The sequence below is a fragment of the Theropithecus gelada genome, chromosome 15 (genome assembly GCF_003255815.1).
Source record: "Theropithecus gelada isolate Dixy chromosome 15, Tgel_1.0, whole genome shotgun sequence".
NCBI classification, from domain to species: Eukaryota; Metazoa; Chordata; class Mammalia; order Primates; family Cercopithecidae; genus Theropithecus; species Theropithecus gelada.
Window position 1 is genome coordinate 83,199,340 of NC_037683.1, and position 15,569 is coordinate 83,214,908.

The 15,569-nt window shown below is 38.6% G+C and overlaps 1 protein-coding gene across 2 annotated transcripts in view; it reads right to left on the reverse strand.

Annotated features, from left to right (window-relative positions):
• Window positions 1–14,711, reverse strand: part of PTAR1 (protein prenyltransferase alpha subunit repeat containing 1) — a 50,504-nt gene extending 35,793 nt beyond the window's left edge. Inside the window, exons 1-2 of one of the 2 annotated variants that reach the window (XM_025360177.1) lie at window positions 14,577–14,711; window positions 5,245–5,414 (exon numbers count right to left, since the gene is read on the reverse strand). In XM_025360177.1, the coding sequence (XP_025215962.1) occupies window positions 5,245–5,414; window positions 14,577–14,662 (256 nt within the window). In that variant the 5' untranslated portion in view covers window positions 14,663–14,711. The remainder of the gene's footprint in view (window positions 1–5,244; window positions 5,415–14,576) is intronic. The other variant, XM_025360178.1, reaches the window with a different exon arrangement.
• Between the last annotated feature and the right edge of the window lie 858 nt (window positions 14,712–15,569).

Here is a 15,569-nt window from a genome sequence, read left to right on the forward strand (position 1 = left end):
GCAAGTACTTAAGTCCCCACTTTTCATTTTATGGTTATGTGAAGATACAGGAAGACTTATCAAAGTAACATTTCCTCTACTGGCAGGTCCCTCCCTAATAGAACAGCAGCAGCTACCGGGTTCAGACACAGCCCAGCTCCATTACTTACTGGGAATTCTTGGGCAAATCACTTAATCTCTCTAGGCCTTACTGTCCTTCTCATATGTAAGATGGAGCTATCATGGGGATATTAGATGACTAAACCCTTGAGGTGTTAGTACAGTCTCTGACATACAGTAAGGACTGAATGGTAATTCCTGTTACAAAGCCTGTATTTCCTAGTCCAGTTCCACAAATGATATTGGGACTGGATGCCTCCAGAGGGAGCAAAAGAACCTCCTAAGCTGGATAAGCAGTGACTGCTGAGCAGAGGGATACTTTTTGACTTTTAAGAGTCTTGGAATTTAAAACATCAACAGCCTTGACCACCATCAGTGTTACCTAGTAACATATACAACCACAAGCCGTTCTCTTCTCCTCTTTCACAAACTGCTAAAACTTCCTCATTCAGGACTTAGGTTCAGACAAGACTTCCTTCAGTAAAGATTCTAGTCTGATATAAAACATAGGGGTAAAGTGCAATGACAGAAATGAGAAAGGACTAGGAGAAGTAACTAGATTAGAAGTATCAGACATAATTAAAGAATGAGATCCTCACAACAACCCTCTGAGGTGTTGATTAGTATTTCCTTCTTTTGGTGTGCAAATAGGAAGAAAGAGGTTAAGTAATTTGCTAAGTCATTGTTAAGTGACTTCAGTGTGCTGACAAGTTCAATTTAAATCCAGGTCTGCTGTCCTGCAAAGCAGATGCTCTTTCACTCTACCACACTACAGGCAATTACTTTGCCTTCTGCAGGTCAGGACTGAAACAAAGACCTGAAAAAGAACATGTATAATCAACGGTTGTAACTATTTCACTCTCTCAATTTCATCAACAATATACCATTTCCTCTGCAGTTTCACCAAAAAGATATGAGCTATTGAAATCTCGAAAGTCTCTTGAAATTAAACAGGTCTCTCTCCAAACACTAGAACGTATACCAGCAAATAAATGTTTCTTTGTTACACACACTACAATATATGCCTAACCCATAGTCATGTCACAGGGAGAAAAAGAATCGGGGCACATTATACATAGAAAAGTAGCTAAATTTCAGCTATAACAGGGAGAAGATAAAAGGATGCTACAGAAGTTGGAGAAAAATCAATATGCTTTTCTTGCTGCACTGCATTCTAGAAATGGCCCAAGGCCAGTAGTCACCTGGTAATGGTCACTGGATTTGACAACTGTCTCTAACAGAGAAAGGTTTTCGTGCATCTAGAAATAAATTCAAGGCCAACTTGAATCAGTAATTCTTTTCCTCCAAAATACATTCAGGTTACCACAAGAAGTGAAGCTTGAGGTAAAGCTATATGGTAAACACCAGAGAGGCCTTGTTTATTATAGCACACAGTCACGGAATCAATAGCTAGATTAAGCTAAAACCTCTTGCTTACAAACTCTTATTACTCATTTGACAAATGTCTGTTGAACACGTAAAGGTTCTGAGTAAACAAAAATGATCCACAATCCCTTTTCCTATAAACTCACATTCCAGCCAGGAAAAAGGTTGTTTAAATAATCAGCTAAAATACAGTGTGACAAGTGATACTATTATGCAAGCCATCTGAATAAAGGGCTCCCATAAGAGAGCAGAGAATTATTTTTGCTTCCTGAAGCAGTCAAAAAGGCTTCACAGTGTTAAGTGTGTGCATGTGCATGCACGTGCATGTGCTGGCAACCACACTGATAATGCCAACATTAAGACATGAGCCTGGCCTCAGCAAAGGCATGGAAGTAAGGCAGTAGTACACACAGAGTCAAAGAATGGAAGAATGTTGCTTGTGGCTGCAATGAACATATGTATCAAATAGCTGCTAACATAAATGCTTCTAGGGTTCAAATGAATGTCAAAAAAGCACCAAAGGAAATTTGACAAGAAGTGTCAACTAACACTCTGCCACAGTGTCTCAAGAGCTTGAAAAGGCTGTGATAAACTGGAACAGACGTGCCCAGTTAAGAAGAGTAGAGGCTATATGTCCCAGCCAATTGTTGCCAGGTAGAAAGTCGTATACTCAACCAAGCCTTATGATTTTTCAAATGAAGACAGAAATCAGATTTATCCAACTAATAAAAAGTAATTTTTAAGACATTATACAAGCCACACCAAAATGTATCTAGATTAGCTTCAGCCTACGTGCTGAGAATCTGCAACCTCTGATGCTGAATATAAACCGGAGGAAAGACTGGGGACAGACTGTGAAGGGCCTTGAATACCATGCTAAGGAGTTTCAACTCTACATTGATCCTGTGTGTATCATGAAATAAGATGAGCATATAATGTATTCCAGAAAAGCATCGGTCAAACTGTTTTTAAGAAACGCTGTTCAAGCGTGTCTGAAATGACTGGCTACTGGCATGATGGACATGGGTCACAAAAGAGCCTGGAAATTGGGTAGACCGGTTATGGGGTAATAAAATTTGTCTGGATGAGAAATAACGAAGGCCTGGTCAGCCAAAGAAATGGAGCGCAAAAGATAGCTTTTAAAGAGAGAGCTCAGATACAGACTAAGTGAGGGCTGTGGAAAAGAGAGAGGAGCAAGAAAAGATGGCAGGAGGCACATCTGAAGAGTTGCATCAGAGAGCTCTGTCCAGAAAGAACTCCAATGCTGTGGTCTTCCCTCCTGCTTCTTATTTCTGTTATGGATTTCTCAAACATCAGAATTACAGAATCAGTCCTCTCCCAAACTGAATGTGGGTATTACTATCGCAGACTTAAAAAACAAACAAACAAAAGTCAATCTCTAACTAACTAAACAGGGATAATTCCTAAACATCTAAGGAATTCAGCAGGTTAATGAAAACAAGAATTCAGTTTGGTTAGGAAGAAAAAAGTCTATCCCAGGAGTAAAGGTCACCTTCATTTACAGAATACATTTTTAGGTAGATGCCTAGGATTCTGGCATGATTGATCACACAGACAGACATTCAGAAACTGTTACTGAAATTGTCAGCTTTCTTCACTTGGGCCTTCTTATATGTATATTCTCTATAACAGTTTTAAAGGTGTAGCATTTTAATGAAATAATTGGTTTTTCCTAACATTTTTGACATGTTTTTCTTAGCAAGATTCACCTCTGTGCTCTAATTGCTTCAGTTCTTAAGTTTGGCAGAATACTCTTTTATTTTCAGCATTTTCAGATATATTTTTCTGTCAAACCCAAAATTCACTTCCTTATATTTACTGATAATACAATATATAACCTGAGTAGTATGTGATACCATACTATCCACCCCCCTCAAAATAGTGAAATCAAAAACTGCTTCCATGAGGACACAGGCTAGGATCAAATCAAAAGCTGCTTTCGTACACATGCACAGTTGCATCTGAATTCAAAGTTTAGATGCCAGCTATTTGTGTGAGTGAGCTTAACCATTTGATCTTCTGCAAGGTTCCTCTTGAGCCTATTAAAACTACGTGGTAAGAAGACACAGCAAAGCCTGCAATACAGCATCCAGAAAGACAAAAACAAGAGAAATGAAGAGGACTTGGAAGACCACAGAAAGAGGGTAGGTTGAGATAGCATACAAAAATGGGCAACTATAGCCTCTCACTTTTTAAAATTCAGTTTCTTTTCTATAAGATAATCATTCTATCCCCCAACTAAAGTTAGTTATACATTAGTTCGATTACACATTTCTGTGCACCAGAAAATAAACAATACGGCTTTGTTTGACAAAAAATAACTTGATGGCACCATATGGTGTTACTTTTTACCTCAGTGTCATTGAAAACTACAGCACGGTGATGGAATGCAGAATTAAAGAGGGTCTAACAACAGATAAACTTGCTTACCTTTAAGTTTATCCCTAAACCCATGCCTTAAAAGTTTATGCCATAAATTTGGGCTATGACTAAACTTAGGCAGGGCCTTCTAATAAGAAAATATATCACAAAGGATTGAGTGAAACAGTCACACAGAAAATAGAAACCACTGCTCATTAAACCTTCAGAGTCTTTTTCTATGGTCTAAAAAGGGAAAAGTGTTATTAACCAATTAATGACAGTATGTTACAGATAGTGTGAGAGAAATTCAAGGAAATCAGTATGTCATACAATAGGCAACACTCTTCTCTACATCTCTCACCCCCAAAGAGATTGTTTGTCACTCAACTGTAAGCTTCTTGAATAAAGCGACCATGTATTTATTCATCTTTTTATCCCCCACAGTACTCAGGACACCATCTGGTATAAGTAGACCCTTGGTAATGGCTACCAAACTGGCAACTAAAATTCTCAAGGAAACAAAGTTCTTATTCAAAATCAGCCTCCAGGCATACTGAGCGCTTTTGAAGGTACTGTCGTACGAGGGAAGGGGAAGAAGCTTTACAAAAACAGTAAAGGATGTGGTGTTGAATGAGTCTTCTCCCAAAAAGTGAGACCTGAGGTGGGCATACAACGATAAACAGAATTTGTACACATGGAGGCTTAATATGGCAGAACATCAAGAAAAGAGACCAGATGGAATGATTAGGGATTGTCTGATGCAGTTAAAAAAAAAAAACTGTCTGAGAGAAATGGAAGAAGCAAATGCTGGATAGTTTTGTTTTGCTCATTTCAGCACAAGAACAGTACACAAAGGGCCAGAGCTCAGTTGGAATTTGCAGCGGAATGGCGCATCCATAAATCACTGGGCTGGTTCACAATATCACTACCACCATCATGCCTACATTATCTCATTTGGACTGCTATGGAAATGAGTTTTGCTGCCTATAAAATACTAAAGGTTTAGAAACCAGAGACTGAGCCTATAGGGACTAGAGTCTTCTTCAGTGACATTCAGATTATTTTCCTTCAAATTAAATCTTACAAATGACCCCAATAAATAAACAGATAAAATCTGAACTGCTGTTGTTACAGGAAGTGCCCTGAAATTCTGCTTGAGGGCTTCCATATAATCACTGTGGTTGTAAAATTTGTACAGGTGAGTCCAAACTACTCACTTGACAGAAAGGTTAGCACCTACCGAGACAGTGAACAGAAGAGCCAGAACTAGAATCCAGGAATGCCAACCTGGATTGGCATTGATCAGACAAGGGCTCTTCCTAGTGTATTCCGTGTCGCTTTTAAAAACTAAAAGAAGAAAATATGATTCATACTTACCGTCTCTGTTCAGCCATTGCTTTCTTGTTCTGTACAAAAGGAGCTTGTTGTGGACATATGGTAAAAGGAACTTGACACACCAGCTCTCCACACCCAGTTTGTTTTCAACCAGGACTATGGGACTCCGGTTATACCTAGCTTCAGGACATGGGATCAGGCCAATTTCATCTCTTAATATGTAAAACATAAAAAAGAATTAAAAATAAGAATACTAACCTTTTCAACATTTTTCTAATTTCAGAGTATTTTAAAAACCCCACATATTTCCCCCTTCCTTAAAAATATTATTTAGCTCACTTACTGGGATTGGTAGATGTTAATAGTGGCAAGGGTATGGGAAAACGAGTATGCTGTACTCTCTGTAGACAAGAGTGAAAACTGGTCTTGCCTTTGGATGGTAACTTAAAAAAAAAAGTCTTTCAAAATTTTGAATGAACATACCTTTGATCCAGCAATTCAACTGCTCAGAAATTATCCCATACCAAAATATATGAATCAGATGTTCACTGCAATGTTGCAACAAAACTAGAAACAATCTAAATGTTTATCAATACAAGACTAGTAAAATAAATATGGCCCATCCACATAATCAAGCCATTAAAAAACAATGAGGTAGATCTGCATATGCTGATATTAAAAAAGTTGCCAAGATATATTAAAAGAAAAACAAAAAAGCAAAATGCTGAACACAGTGTACAGAACAAATTCTTTTGTATAATTTCTTTAGAAGATATATAAATGCATTAAAAATTTTCTTGGAAGGATAACAAGACATTTTTGGAGAGAGAAAGGTGTTAAGGAAGGATTTTATTTTTATACAGTTTCAATTATCTAATAACTTGTATGTATTTCTATTTTTTTAATGTTAACAAATGTGTTTATGCTTGCTTGCTAATAAATGCATATGGACCAGAAACAAAGAATCAAAAAAAGTTATTTTATCAGCGAGATTTTGGGCCATTTTTTCTTCTTTATACTTTCCTGAATTAAAAAATCACCCAAATGTTAAAACACAAAATACATTTCAGAATTCAATCATTTTCATCTGTGGTAGCATCTATATCCCTCAATCCACCTCAACTTAAGCTGAAAATCTGCATTAAAGGCAGAGATTTAATAAACAACATGTGGGGCATTTGACTTACTTAGTAAATGAACCAGCAAACATAAAAAATGTGTGCAAAACACACTCACATGCCTTTCAACTCTAAAGGAAGTTATAATTCTTGCCTACACAAAGGATCCTTTCTCAATCAGAATGTCCTCTGTTTAATTAATAACGAGAAACTTTTTAACAATAAGAGTAGTTGAAATAAATGTTTTTACAGTGTCTATATAGATATTTTAAACATGTCTTTAAAAAGCAGAATAATGAACTGGTTTTCGGAATTTGTGTGTGATATTATGTATTATGTCCCTGGCATCCCCTTACCAAAACCACAGTGGTTTGATAGACCTAAAAAGAGGGAAACTGGTTCAACTACAAAGTAGGAGAAACACCCTGTCTTTTTGTTCGGCCACTATCACAAATTGGTAGGAGGCTGTGGATTTAAAATCAAACCCCTCCTGGAAACTAAACTGGATAGCTTAGAGGTAATCTACTTTCTACTGATCACTTTATTAGTGACACAGGGATTTATCAATAATAAGGGTATCTTAGGGGTTGCAAGACACTAACAATTCTTTCAAGCTAATTTAACTCTCAAGAAGGCTGTGCGATCTATGGGTTTTTATCCTTACAATTGGCTCAGTTGACTCAAAAGTGTTTTGATATACTATATCAATACTATCATAAGTTTTCTGATTAACTACAATGTACTGGGTACTTTGTTAGGTTTTAAAATTCAAAAAGAATAAAGCACAGTGGTCTCAGACTTCAAAGAGCTAAAGTCTTGCTGGGGAGCTGTGTCAATATCCATAATAAAATGTTACCACTTTACCACTCCAATAATATAAACAAAGTCCTATAGGAAGAATATGGACAAAGCTGAAAGAGTACCTGAGGTCAATGCCCAGTATTTCAAAATATATTTTTGCATCTCTATTTGGTGGTATCCTGAAATCTATCTAATTCATTATTATGACCCCTAGCCATATCTGGCTATATTTGACTAATATATGACTGAATCTCTGGTATTTTCTGATGTTTGTGTTTTACTACATGAAGAATATTAAAAAATAAAGTAAAAATAAATAAGTAAATAAGTAAATAAACTCAATGTGATTATTTCAGGAAATTCTGCTCTCTGAGATATAATAATCTACTTACAACACTTCAAAGAACTGCAAGATTCAACAATATAAATGTTATAGTAACAAGAATAAAAGAATCCTGTTTCCAGGTATGGTTTGTTTTTTGGGGGGATTTTTTTTAACTTAAATTCACAATATAAAAACCTATCTTGCTCACTAATTAAACTAGGATTAAAATGCCCAAGTAATAATTTGGTATCTAAACTACAGAAAAGAGCCATCTGGCACAATTAAAAAACACACTGCTTTGACTGGCTGTTCTTTCAAGAAATACTTTACAAAATAAGAATGGCTTGGATATAGCAGGTACCCAATAACTGCTTCCTGAAAAGCTGATTATCCTTGTACTTCAGTGATAATATTCAAATTAATAGTTTTCACTTCTTGACCCTCTAAAAAAACATTATCTCTGATTTTCTCCTAATAAAGTATACTGAAAACAGCATGTGTCCAAGTCCTGGATGGAAATAGGTATATATACACATACACACATATACATACATATCAATATCATGTCATTTTGGCTTCTATAGACTTCAGTTTCCTCATCTGTAAAATGGTAGAATTGTATTATATCTCCAGTAAGGAAAATGGGCTAGATTTCACCCGGCTTTCAAATTTTATGACTGAGAAACCTAGCAGCTATTTTCATGTAAGGAGAATAAAAACAGTCTTAACAGATAATGTAGAGCACTAGGGGGAAAACACATGAAAAGAGGTAGTAGGGTGTAAAGACAAATATACTTGATTGGAAGTCCAGAGTTCTAGTTAGTTTCCATTCTATCTACTGACAAGCAATGAGAATTTGGCAAGTCACTTGCCATCAGTACCCTCATCTGAAATACAGGAATAGTATGTTCCCTGCCTGTTATGGAAACCAAATAATGTCACGTGAAGAAAGTGGCAAACTACAAAGTGCTAAGCAAAGATGAAATACAGTACCATTAATCCATTTAAGAGCCTTTAGTCCACCAGTAGAGTGTGTTGGTTAATAGATAATGGAAAGCCGAGGCAAAGAATTTAAGCCTTTGTCAAGTTATGTGACCCTAAGATACAGTGTTATGTTGCTTCCTAAAACACATTACATGTACTTTGTAAAGACAGATAGGTCAGTAAGCTTTCAAATAATAGTGTGTTTGACTTCAGACTTCTGTGTCTCATCCCATAAGTCACAGTCCACTTTTTTCTAGCCAATTTCGAATAGATTCCTTCCAGAATCATTTTAAAGTTGGAAGGGACTGCGTTTCTCTGTCATTTAATCTGATGAGGAAATTGAGGTCCAGTGAGGTTTATGAGGATTACCTAAGGTCATATTGCTAGTGGCTAAGTTAAGAATCGGGGCCTCCTAATTCTTAGCCTAAACCCACGAAACTAGAACGAAGAGCAAAACAGGATTTAGATCAATTCCTTCTATTTTTCTGTAAATTTAAGTTCTAATTCTATACTCAAGAAACACTGGGAAAACTCAGGAAAAACAAAAACAAAAACAAAAACTAAAAGTACTTGCAATCCCTCTTTAGCTATTAACATGTTTGGGTATATATCTTTTTTTTTTTTTGAGACAGGATCTTGCTCTGTCATCCAGGCTGGAGTGACGTGGTGCAATCCTCACTCACTGCAGCCTCCAACTCCTGGGCTCAAGAAGTTTATATATATATATACATATATATGGGGAGAGAGGGAGGGAGAGAGAGAGAGAGAGAGAGAGAGAGAGAGAGACCCACTATGTTAACCAGGCTGGTCTCAAACTCCTGGCCTCAAGTGATCCTCCCACCTCAGCTTCCCAAAGTGTCAGGATTACAGGTGTGAGTCACTGTGCCCAGCTGGGTATACATCCTTTTTTCCTAAGTATTTTCAAAAACTGGGATCATATTGAGCATATTCTATAATCCTTTAGGGAAAAAACTGAGCAATCCGCATTAAATATTTTCCCACATAATCAATTTTGATATTTTTAATGGTTGCAATGAATGTGCTATAAATATCAAACATATCTCTAGTTATTTCTTTACAAAATAGTCTTATGAGAGCAATGTTTGCACTCTTTCACTACCAATAAATTTCACTCTTTTACATTGTGAGGTTTCTGGCCATTTATATTCCTAGTATTTAACAAGGTATTCGATTACCTGCATAACTAAGAAGATCGTAGGATTTTTAAAGATATAATGGTTTGGGACGGCAATCAAGTTCTAATGGTACTCACTTTTTAGGTTACCTTCATCACAGGCTGCTCCAAAGGCAGAGCAATGTGGAATAAACCAGCACATTTACTTAAGATCACACTATGCTACATCTCTCTGAGTGCCTCACATCACAATGGGGATCCATTCACTGGCTTCCAGATGATGTTCACAGTTCATGTAACACTGATACTGACTTTGTTCCTCATGTTTAGATAGCTTGTCCTATATATACTTCTCAGAAACACCACCAACTAGAATACAGCCACTTATCCACAAAAGTTGTATCAACCAGCTTACCTTCTGGGAGAGATGGATGGTACCCAAATACTAAAACTGAATCCTGTAATGTGGAGCAACCAAACAGAAAACAGTCCAAGGATTCAGGAAATGGTAAAAACATTTTAAATCTAAACAGTAGTTATTTTGGTTTTGTTCTGCTCCCACCCCCCAAAAGAAATGGAATTCTTTCCAGCATGACCAAAAAGGAAAGCTAGTAAAACATCTAAATGAACTGACCCTTGCATATTGATAATTAAAATTCTCCTGGTGATTTAGATACTTCAGAAACCTTATAGGCTTTCTCATTAATTCCAAAGATTATCAACTTAATGTTTCACTGAAATTATATTACTGACCTTATTTAGAAAAAGCTACACAGATTACTACTGTTTATTGTTTGTTATTTGCCATGCACGGTTAGGTTTTACATATACTATTTTATTCTGCACAATAATCTCATAAAGTAGGAATTCTGATCCCATTTTACAGATGAAGAGTCTTGTCTGTCTACTCAGTTAATAAATGACAAGCAAAGATTCAAATCCAGTTTGACAGCTTAGACTGTCAAACTCTAAACTCAAATTTTTACACTATACTACACTATTATTTAAATAAATAAAAATCAGATACAAGAAGCCCAGCAGGCCGGGCGCGGTGGCTCAAGCCTGTAATCCCAGCACTTTGGGAGGCCGAGACGGGCGGATCACAAGGTCAGGAGATCGAGACCATCCTGGCGAACACGGTGAAACCCCGTCTCTACTAAAAATACATAAAAAACTAGCCGGGTGAGGTGGCGGGCGCCTGTAGTCCCAGCTACTCGGGAGGCTGAGGCAGGAGAATGGAGTAAACCCGGGAGGCGGAGCTTGCAGTGAGCTGAGATCCGGCCACTGCACTCCAGCCTGGGCGACAGAGCGAGACTCTGTCTCAAAAAAAAAAAAAAAAAAAAGAAGCGAAGCCCAGTAAACTCTGGCTTTCTATTCTTCAGTTCACCTTGCAGACAATCTAAAACTGCCTTTCATTATTCTTTACTAAATAATGTTCACTGGTGCCTACCCATTGCCTTAGAAGTGTGCATCCATGAGCCAGCTTTTCTTCACCCCTCATGTCTCATTCAGTTTAAATGCTATTGCCTCAGAAAGAACTATCTTGACCTCATACTCTAAATTAGGCCTCCATGTTGTTAATCTAAATACCCTTCTTACTTTTTCTGACTCTTTTCATAATCTGTATGTTGACTGCTTAACATCCCATTAGGACAGGGACCATGTCTGGTTTGTTCATTAAGCCACCCAGCTTTGAACCCTGTATACCCAGAGACCAGCATTGTGCCTGTCAAACAGAGGTAATCTTTTGCAGAATGTATAAATGGAATGAAAGAAATTAAATGAGACTCAAGGATTTCCATAATCTGGCCCTACTGTACCTTCTCAGTCACAGTTTGCTTCTTTAAGTCAATTCACTGTTCCCTATGGAGGTCTCTGGCTCCCGCTGAGACTACAAATCCTACCCAGACTTTAATATTCGGCTTAAAACCCATTTCCACTAAGAGCCCTATCCCAGACATAACCAGCCTCCTCTCCACTTCTATTAGACTCCCATAGCACTTGCTCACCATGCTGCTATCCAGCTTTTATTATAAACTACTTTGGAGTGTTAATTTACTATTCATGCAGTTGGTCTTAGGTCTCATCTACACCTGCACTACACATCACAGTAGTCACTGGGCACATGGAGCCACTACGTACAAATCAATTTAAATTACATAAAATTTAAAATTTGGTTCCTGTCCATATTAGGGACATTTCAATTGCTCAATAGCTACCATGGCTAGTGGCTACCATAGCGAACAGCACAGACATAGAAAATTTCCACCATTACATAAATTTCTGTTAGTGCCTTGGGTTCAAGAACTGTATTTTAAACTTGTTTCACATAGTAAAGATGGTACCCACAACACCTCATAAACAGGGAGAGTTCAATATTTAATAGAAAAAACAGTAACTTGCTGAATAAGATAATTTTAACATGACTATTTACATTGTAAACTGTTGTCTTCTACACTAGCACAGGGTCCATACACTAAGTTAAAGACTATCCCTAGGTCAAGTTTACCGTTTTAGAGAATCCGATATGATTATCTAAGAGTCAACCATAAAAACAGCATTTATATAGTATTATCCAGTTTATAAAGTGCTTCATATTCACCAATTATTTGGCCAATATATTTTTGGTGAGGAACAGAGATTCAGGGAAGGTCTAATATTTATTGAGTGGCAACTAAGTACCACTGTGTGAGGTGATTTTCCTGTGTTCTCATCAGCCTCACAAGATCAAGAGGACACTGAGGCTGAGAAGGTACCTATTCACATCATACAGTAACAAAACCCACATCTCACCACTGCATCCTCAACTCCTTCTGGCTAAATATTTCTACATAAACAAACAGTGTATTTAATGAAGTAGATGTTGGCTAATAAAATTACAACCGACCTTAAGTTTGGAGAAGGAAACTTTTATAATACTGAAAGTGTAATTAGATACAGTAAAGTTAGATACAAATGTCACAGATAAACAATGCTTTTTTTAAAAAAAGAAAAGAAACACAGCCTCTTTATTTTGGGCGTAAATGGGCTAAATTAAGGGAAGAAAGTGCAGGCAATTTTCAAAAGCCCAAATTATAAAGCACTTAAAAAGATGCATAGTAATATTATTGAAAATAGTTTTACTGTGGGGAATATGTACTCAAATATAGCTGATGACTAGTATTAAACAGTGAGGTAAGCTATTCAAATGTTTAAGATCCATATTACAAATCATTTCATTATTCCGAATATCCAACTTATCTCAAAGTTTTAAATCTCGAATGAGCCAAACCCTTATTACTAATAAATTATACATTGAGAATATATTGATGAGGTTTCACAGTAGAAAAAGGATTAGGGAGGGGCATTAAAGTCCTTTAAGAGCTTCCGTAAATGTGATCCACAAGAACTGGGACGTGTTCCAAACTGCACTGTTAAACTGCCAAGCCAATGAACATTCAATCTTGGTTTCTTCAAATATAATGATGCTCTTTTAGTCTACCTCAAAGAAGAGAACATAAGATGATTACAATATTTTTTATTAGACTTCTAATCTCTGCTGTAATTTCTTCTAGAAAAATAATACCAGTGATGAGAAAATACACTCTTCATTTGTCCAACTTTTTTTTTTTTTTTTTTTTTGAGGTTGTCTCTTACTTGCACTAAGGCTCCCATTCTCAAAAAGAAATCGAAAGACTGATATACAGCAAGGCATCAAAGCATTCTTTAGAAGGCTCAGCAACCACTATGGATACTGCCAGGAAATCATTCCAAACACTCTCATTTTGAAAAAGGCAGCAGTCATAAGGGGGAGGGAAGTGGATGCTGTCAGAGGTGGCAGGTGTGTTTTGAGGCCAGCAGTGTTTTGTTTTTAATGTGGCATAGTTGCACGTCTCCAATTCTGTGCCACAAGGGAGCAAACATCCGAGAGCTTCTTAACTCTTTTACAATCATCTCCTTGGAGGAAAAGAACACTTTGGTACGATACAAGTTTGGCAACTTTTTTAGGCAGAAAAGCTGAACCTGTTAGAATACTTAAAAAAAAAAAAAATTGAGTTCCAGTCTAAAGGATAAAAGTAAAAATAAACTCCAAAAACAACTAAAGTGAAAATAATGCAGAACTGAATGCCATGTTTCTTTTCTTTGAGGAGGAAGAGGTACGGGAAAGGAGGTACACTGTTGCTTCTTCCCTACACCTTTGTATAATGGAGATCTCTCTCTAATAGTTTTCTTTTCACTTGTTACACAAAAGCAAAGTGTTACAAAAAGTAGACTCTTGTGGTATCTTCCAAGAGTACTTCAAGTAAAACGGAAGAGATACATGTGTCAGTTCTGCAGTGTCCCGTTAAAGAGGGCAGCAGTGCTGGGATAAAAATGAGTTAACATGCTCCTTGTAACTATGAATCCGCTTATGCTAAAAAGTATCGAGGTTTCATTTGCATTATCCCAGACTCCACACCGCGCCCACAGAAGCTTCCCTTGAATGCTCCGTTCACCTTCAAAACACAATGTTTTATCGGAGTCAATTTACAATTTTGTGGCAAGTAAGGCGAAAGTCAAAAGCAGCCTCAAACCACCTTTAGTTAGTAAACTGAGGGGTTTAGGGCTCATTAAGACTAAGACGATCGGTTACCCCCTCTTGCCAATGACCGGGATGAATCTCAAGAGTTGCGTTTACAAGGTATGCACAGACCCACATTGTTGCGTGCGCCCGTGTACCTTAAACAGAGGAAGGATGTGGACCTACGGGGGAAGTCTTTGGAGTTTCGTGAACTCCTATGAAAAGGTGGGAAGGGAGAGAGAAAGTCGTTCCGTTTCCATTTTTCGAGGTCACTTCTAGGGACTCGTCCGCCAGCGCGTCCCGGTAGCGGAAAGCCCGGCCAGCGGCGCCCGACACGGCTCTGCCTCCTCCCTAGAAGGGCGCGTGGGCCAGGACCCGTGGTCAGCCCGCCGCCCGAGGTCGGGTGGACGCTTGGCCCCGCCCCCGCCCGCTCCCGACGACCCTCGGAGGTGGCGGAGGCGCGCGACTCACATGTGCGGGTTCCTCCTGAAGGCGTTAGTGATGTCCTTCACTACCCGCTGCACCAGCACCGCCACTTCCTCGCTGGTCTCGGCCATGTTGGCGGCGGCCGCGACTGTTCGGGCGCGCCTCCGCGTGAGCCGGGCCGCCAGCAGGAGTTCCGCGGAGAGCGCGCGCGCGGGTGCGCCGGCTAGGCCGCGCCCCCGTCGCCGCAGCCGCCGCCGAGCACTTCCGGGTCAGCCTGTCGGCGGCCTGGGCGTGGCGTTAGGTAGAGCTGGTGGCCTCCCAGTGAGTGGAGGGGTTCGCCTCCGCGCGAGTAACGGACTTTCTAAGCGTCAGGGAAGATGGTGCACGTGTGTTTGCAAAGTTCTCTCAGGCCGCCGATTTTCTTATTTTAATTTTTAGGCCACTCCGGACCGAGGAGAAAGGGAACCTCAAGACACACTCCACGAGAGTCAGACACCTGCCTGAACACCCCTGGCCAGGTCCCCGGGCACTCTTGAAGGAATGTTCAACTGAGGGTGCAGGGCCTCTTAACAGTTAGTCTAGTCCTGGGCGTTTTTCAGAGCTTGTCCGCTTTATTTTCCCAGCCAGAGAGATGAAGAAGTCCAGAGGCGTTGCGGCGGAGCGAGTCCCTATTTGACCGCATTGGTGACCTCCTTTCTAACTGTGCCAATTTTGGTCTCTGAACCTGAAAGCAGCCCTTTCTAAAAACATTAATTAAAATTCTTAAATTTATTAAAGGAAGACAAAGGAAAGTGAAGGAAAAGTTATTTGCCATCTGGATGTAGGAAGTAGAAATGAAATCGTTTTTAAATTTTTCGATTTCATTTTCTACTACATTTGGTAGCCTTTGCGTCAATTTTGGAATATAAAAAAAAGTATCAAGACTCTGACAGGGTTTGCTCATAACAGCAAAAATAAATTTTTGTAGGAAAAACGAGCTTTCTAGTTTATTTAGGATTTTGAAATGCCATAATTAAAATTTGTGTGTATCCGGTTTTC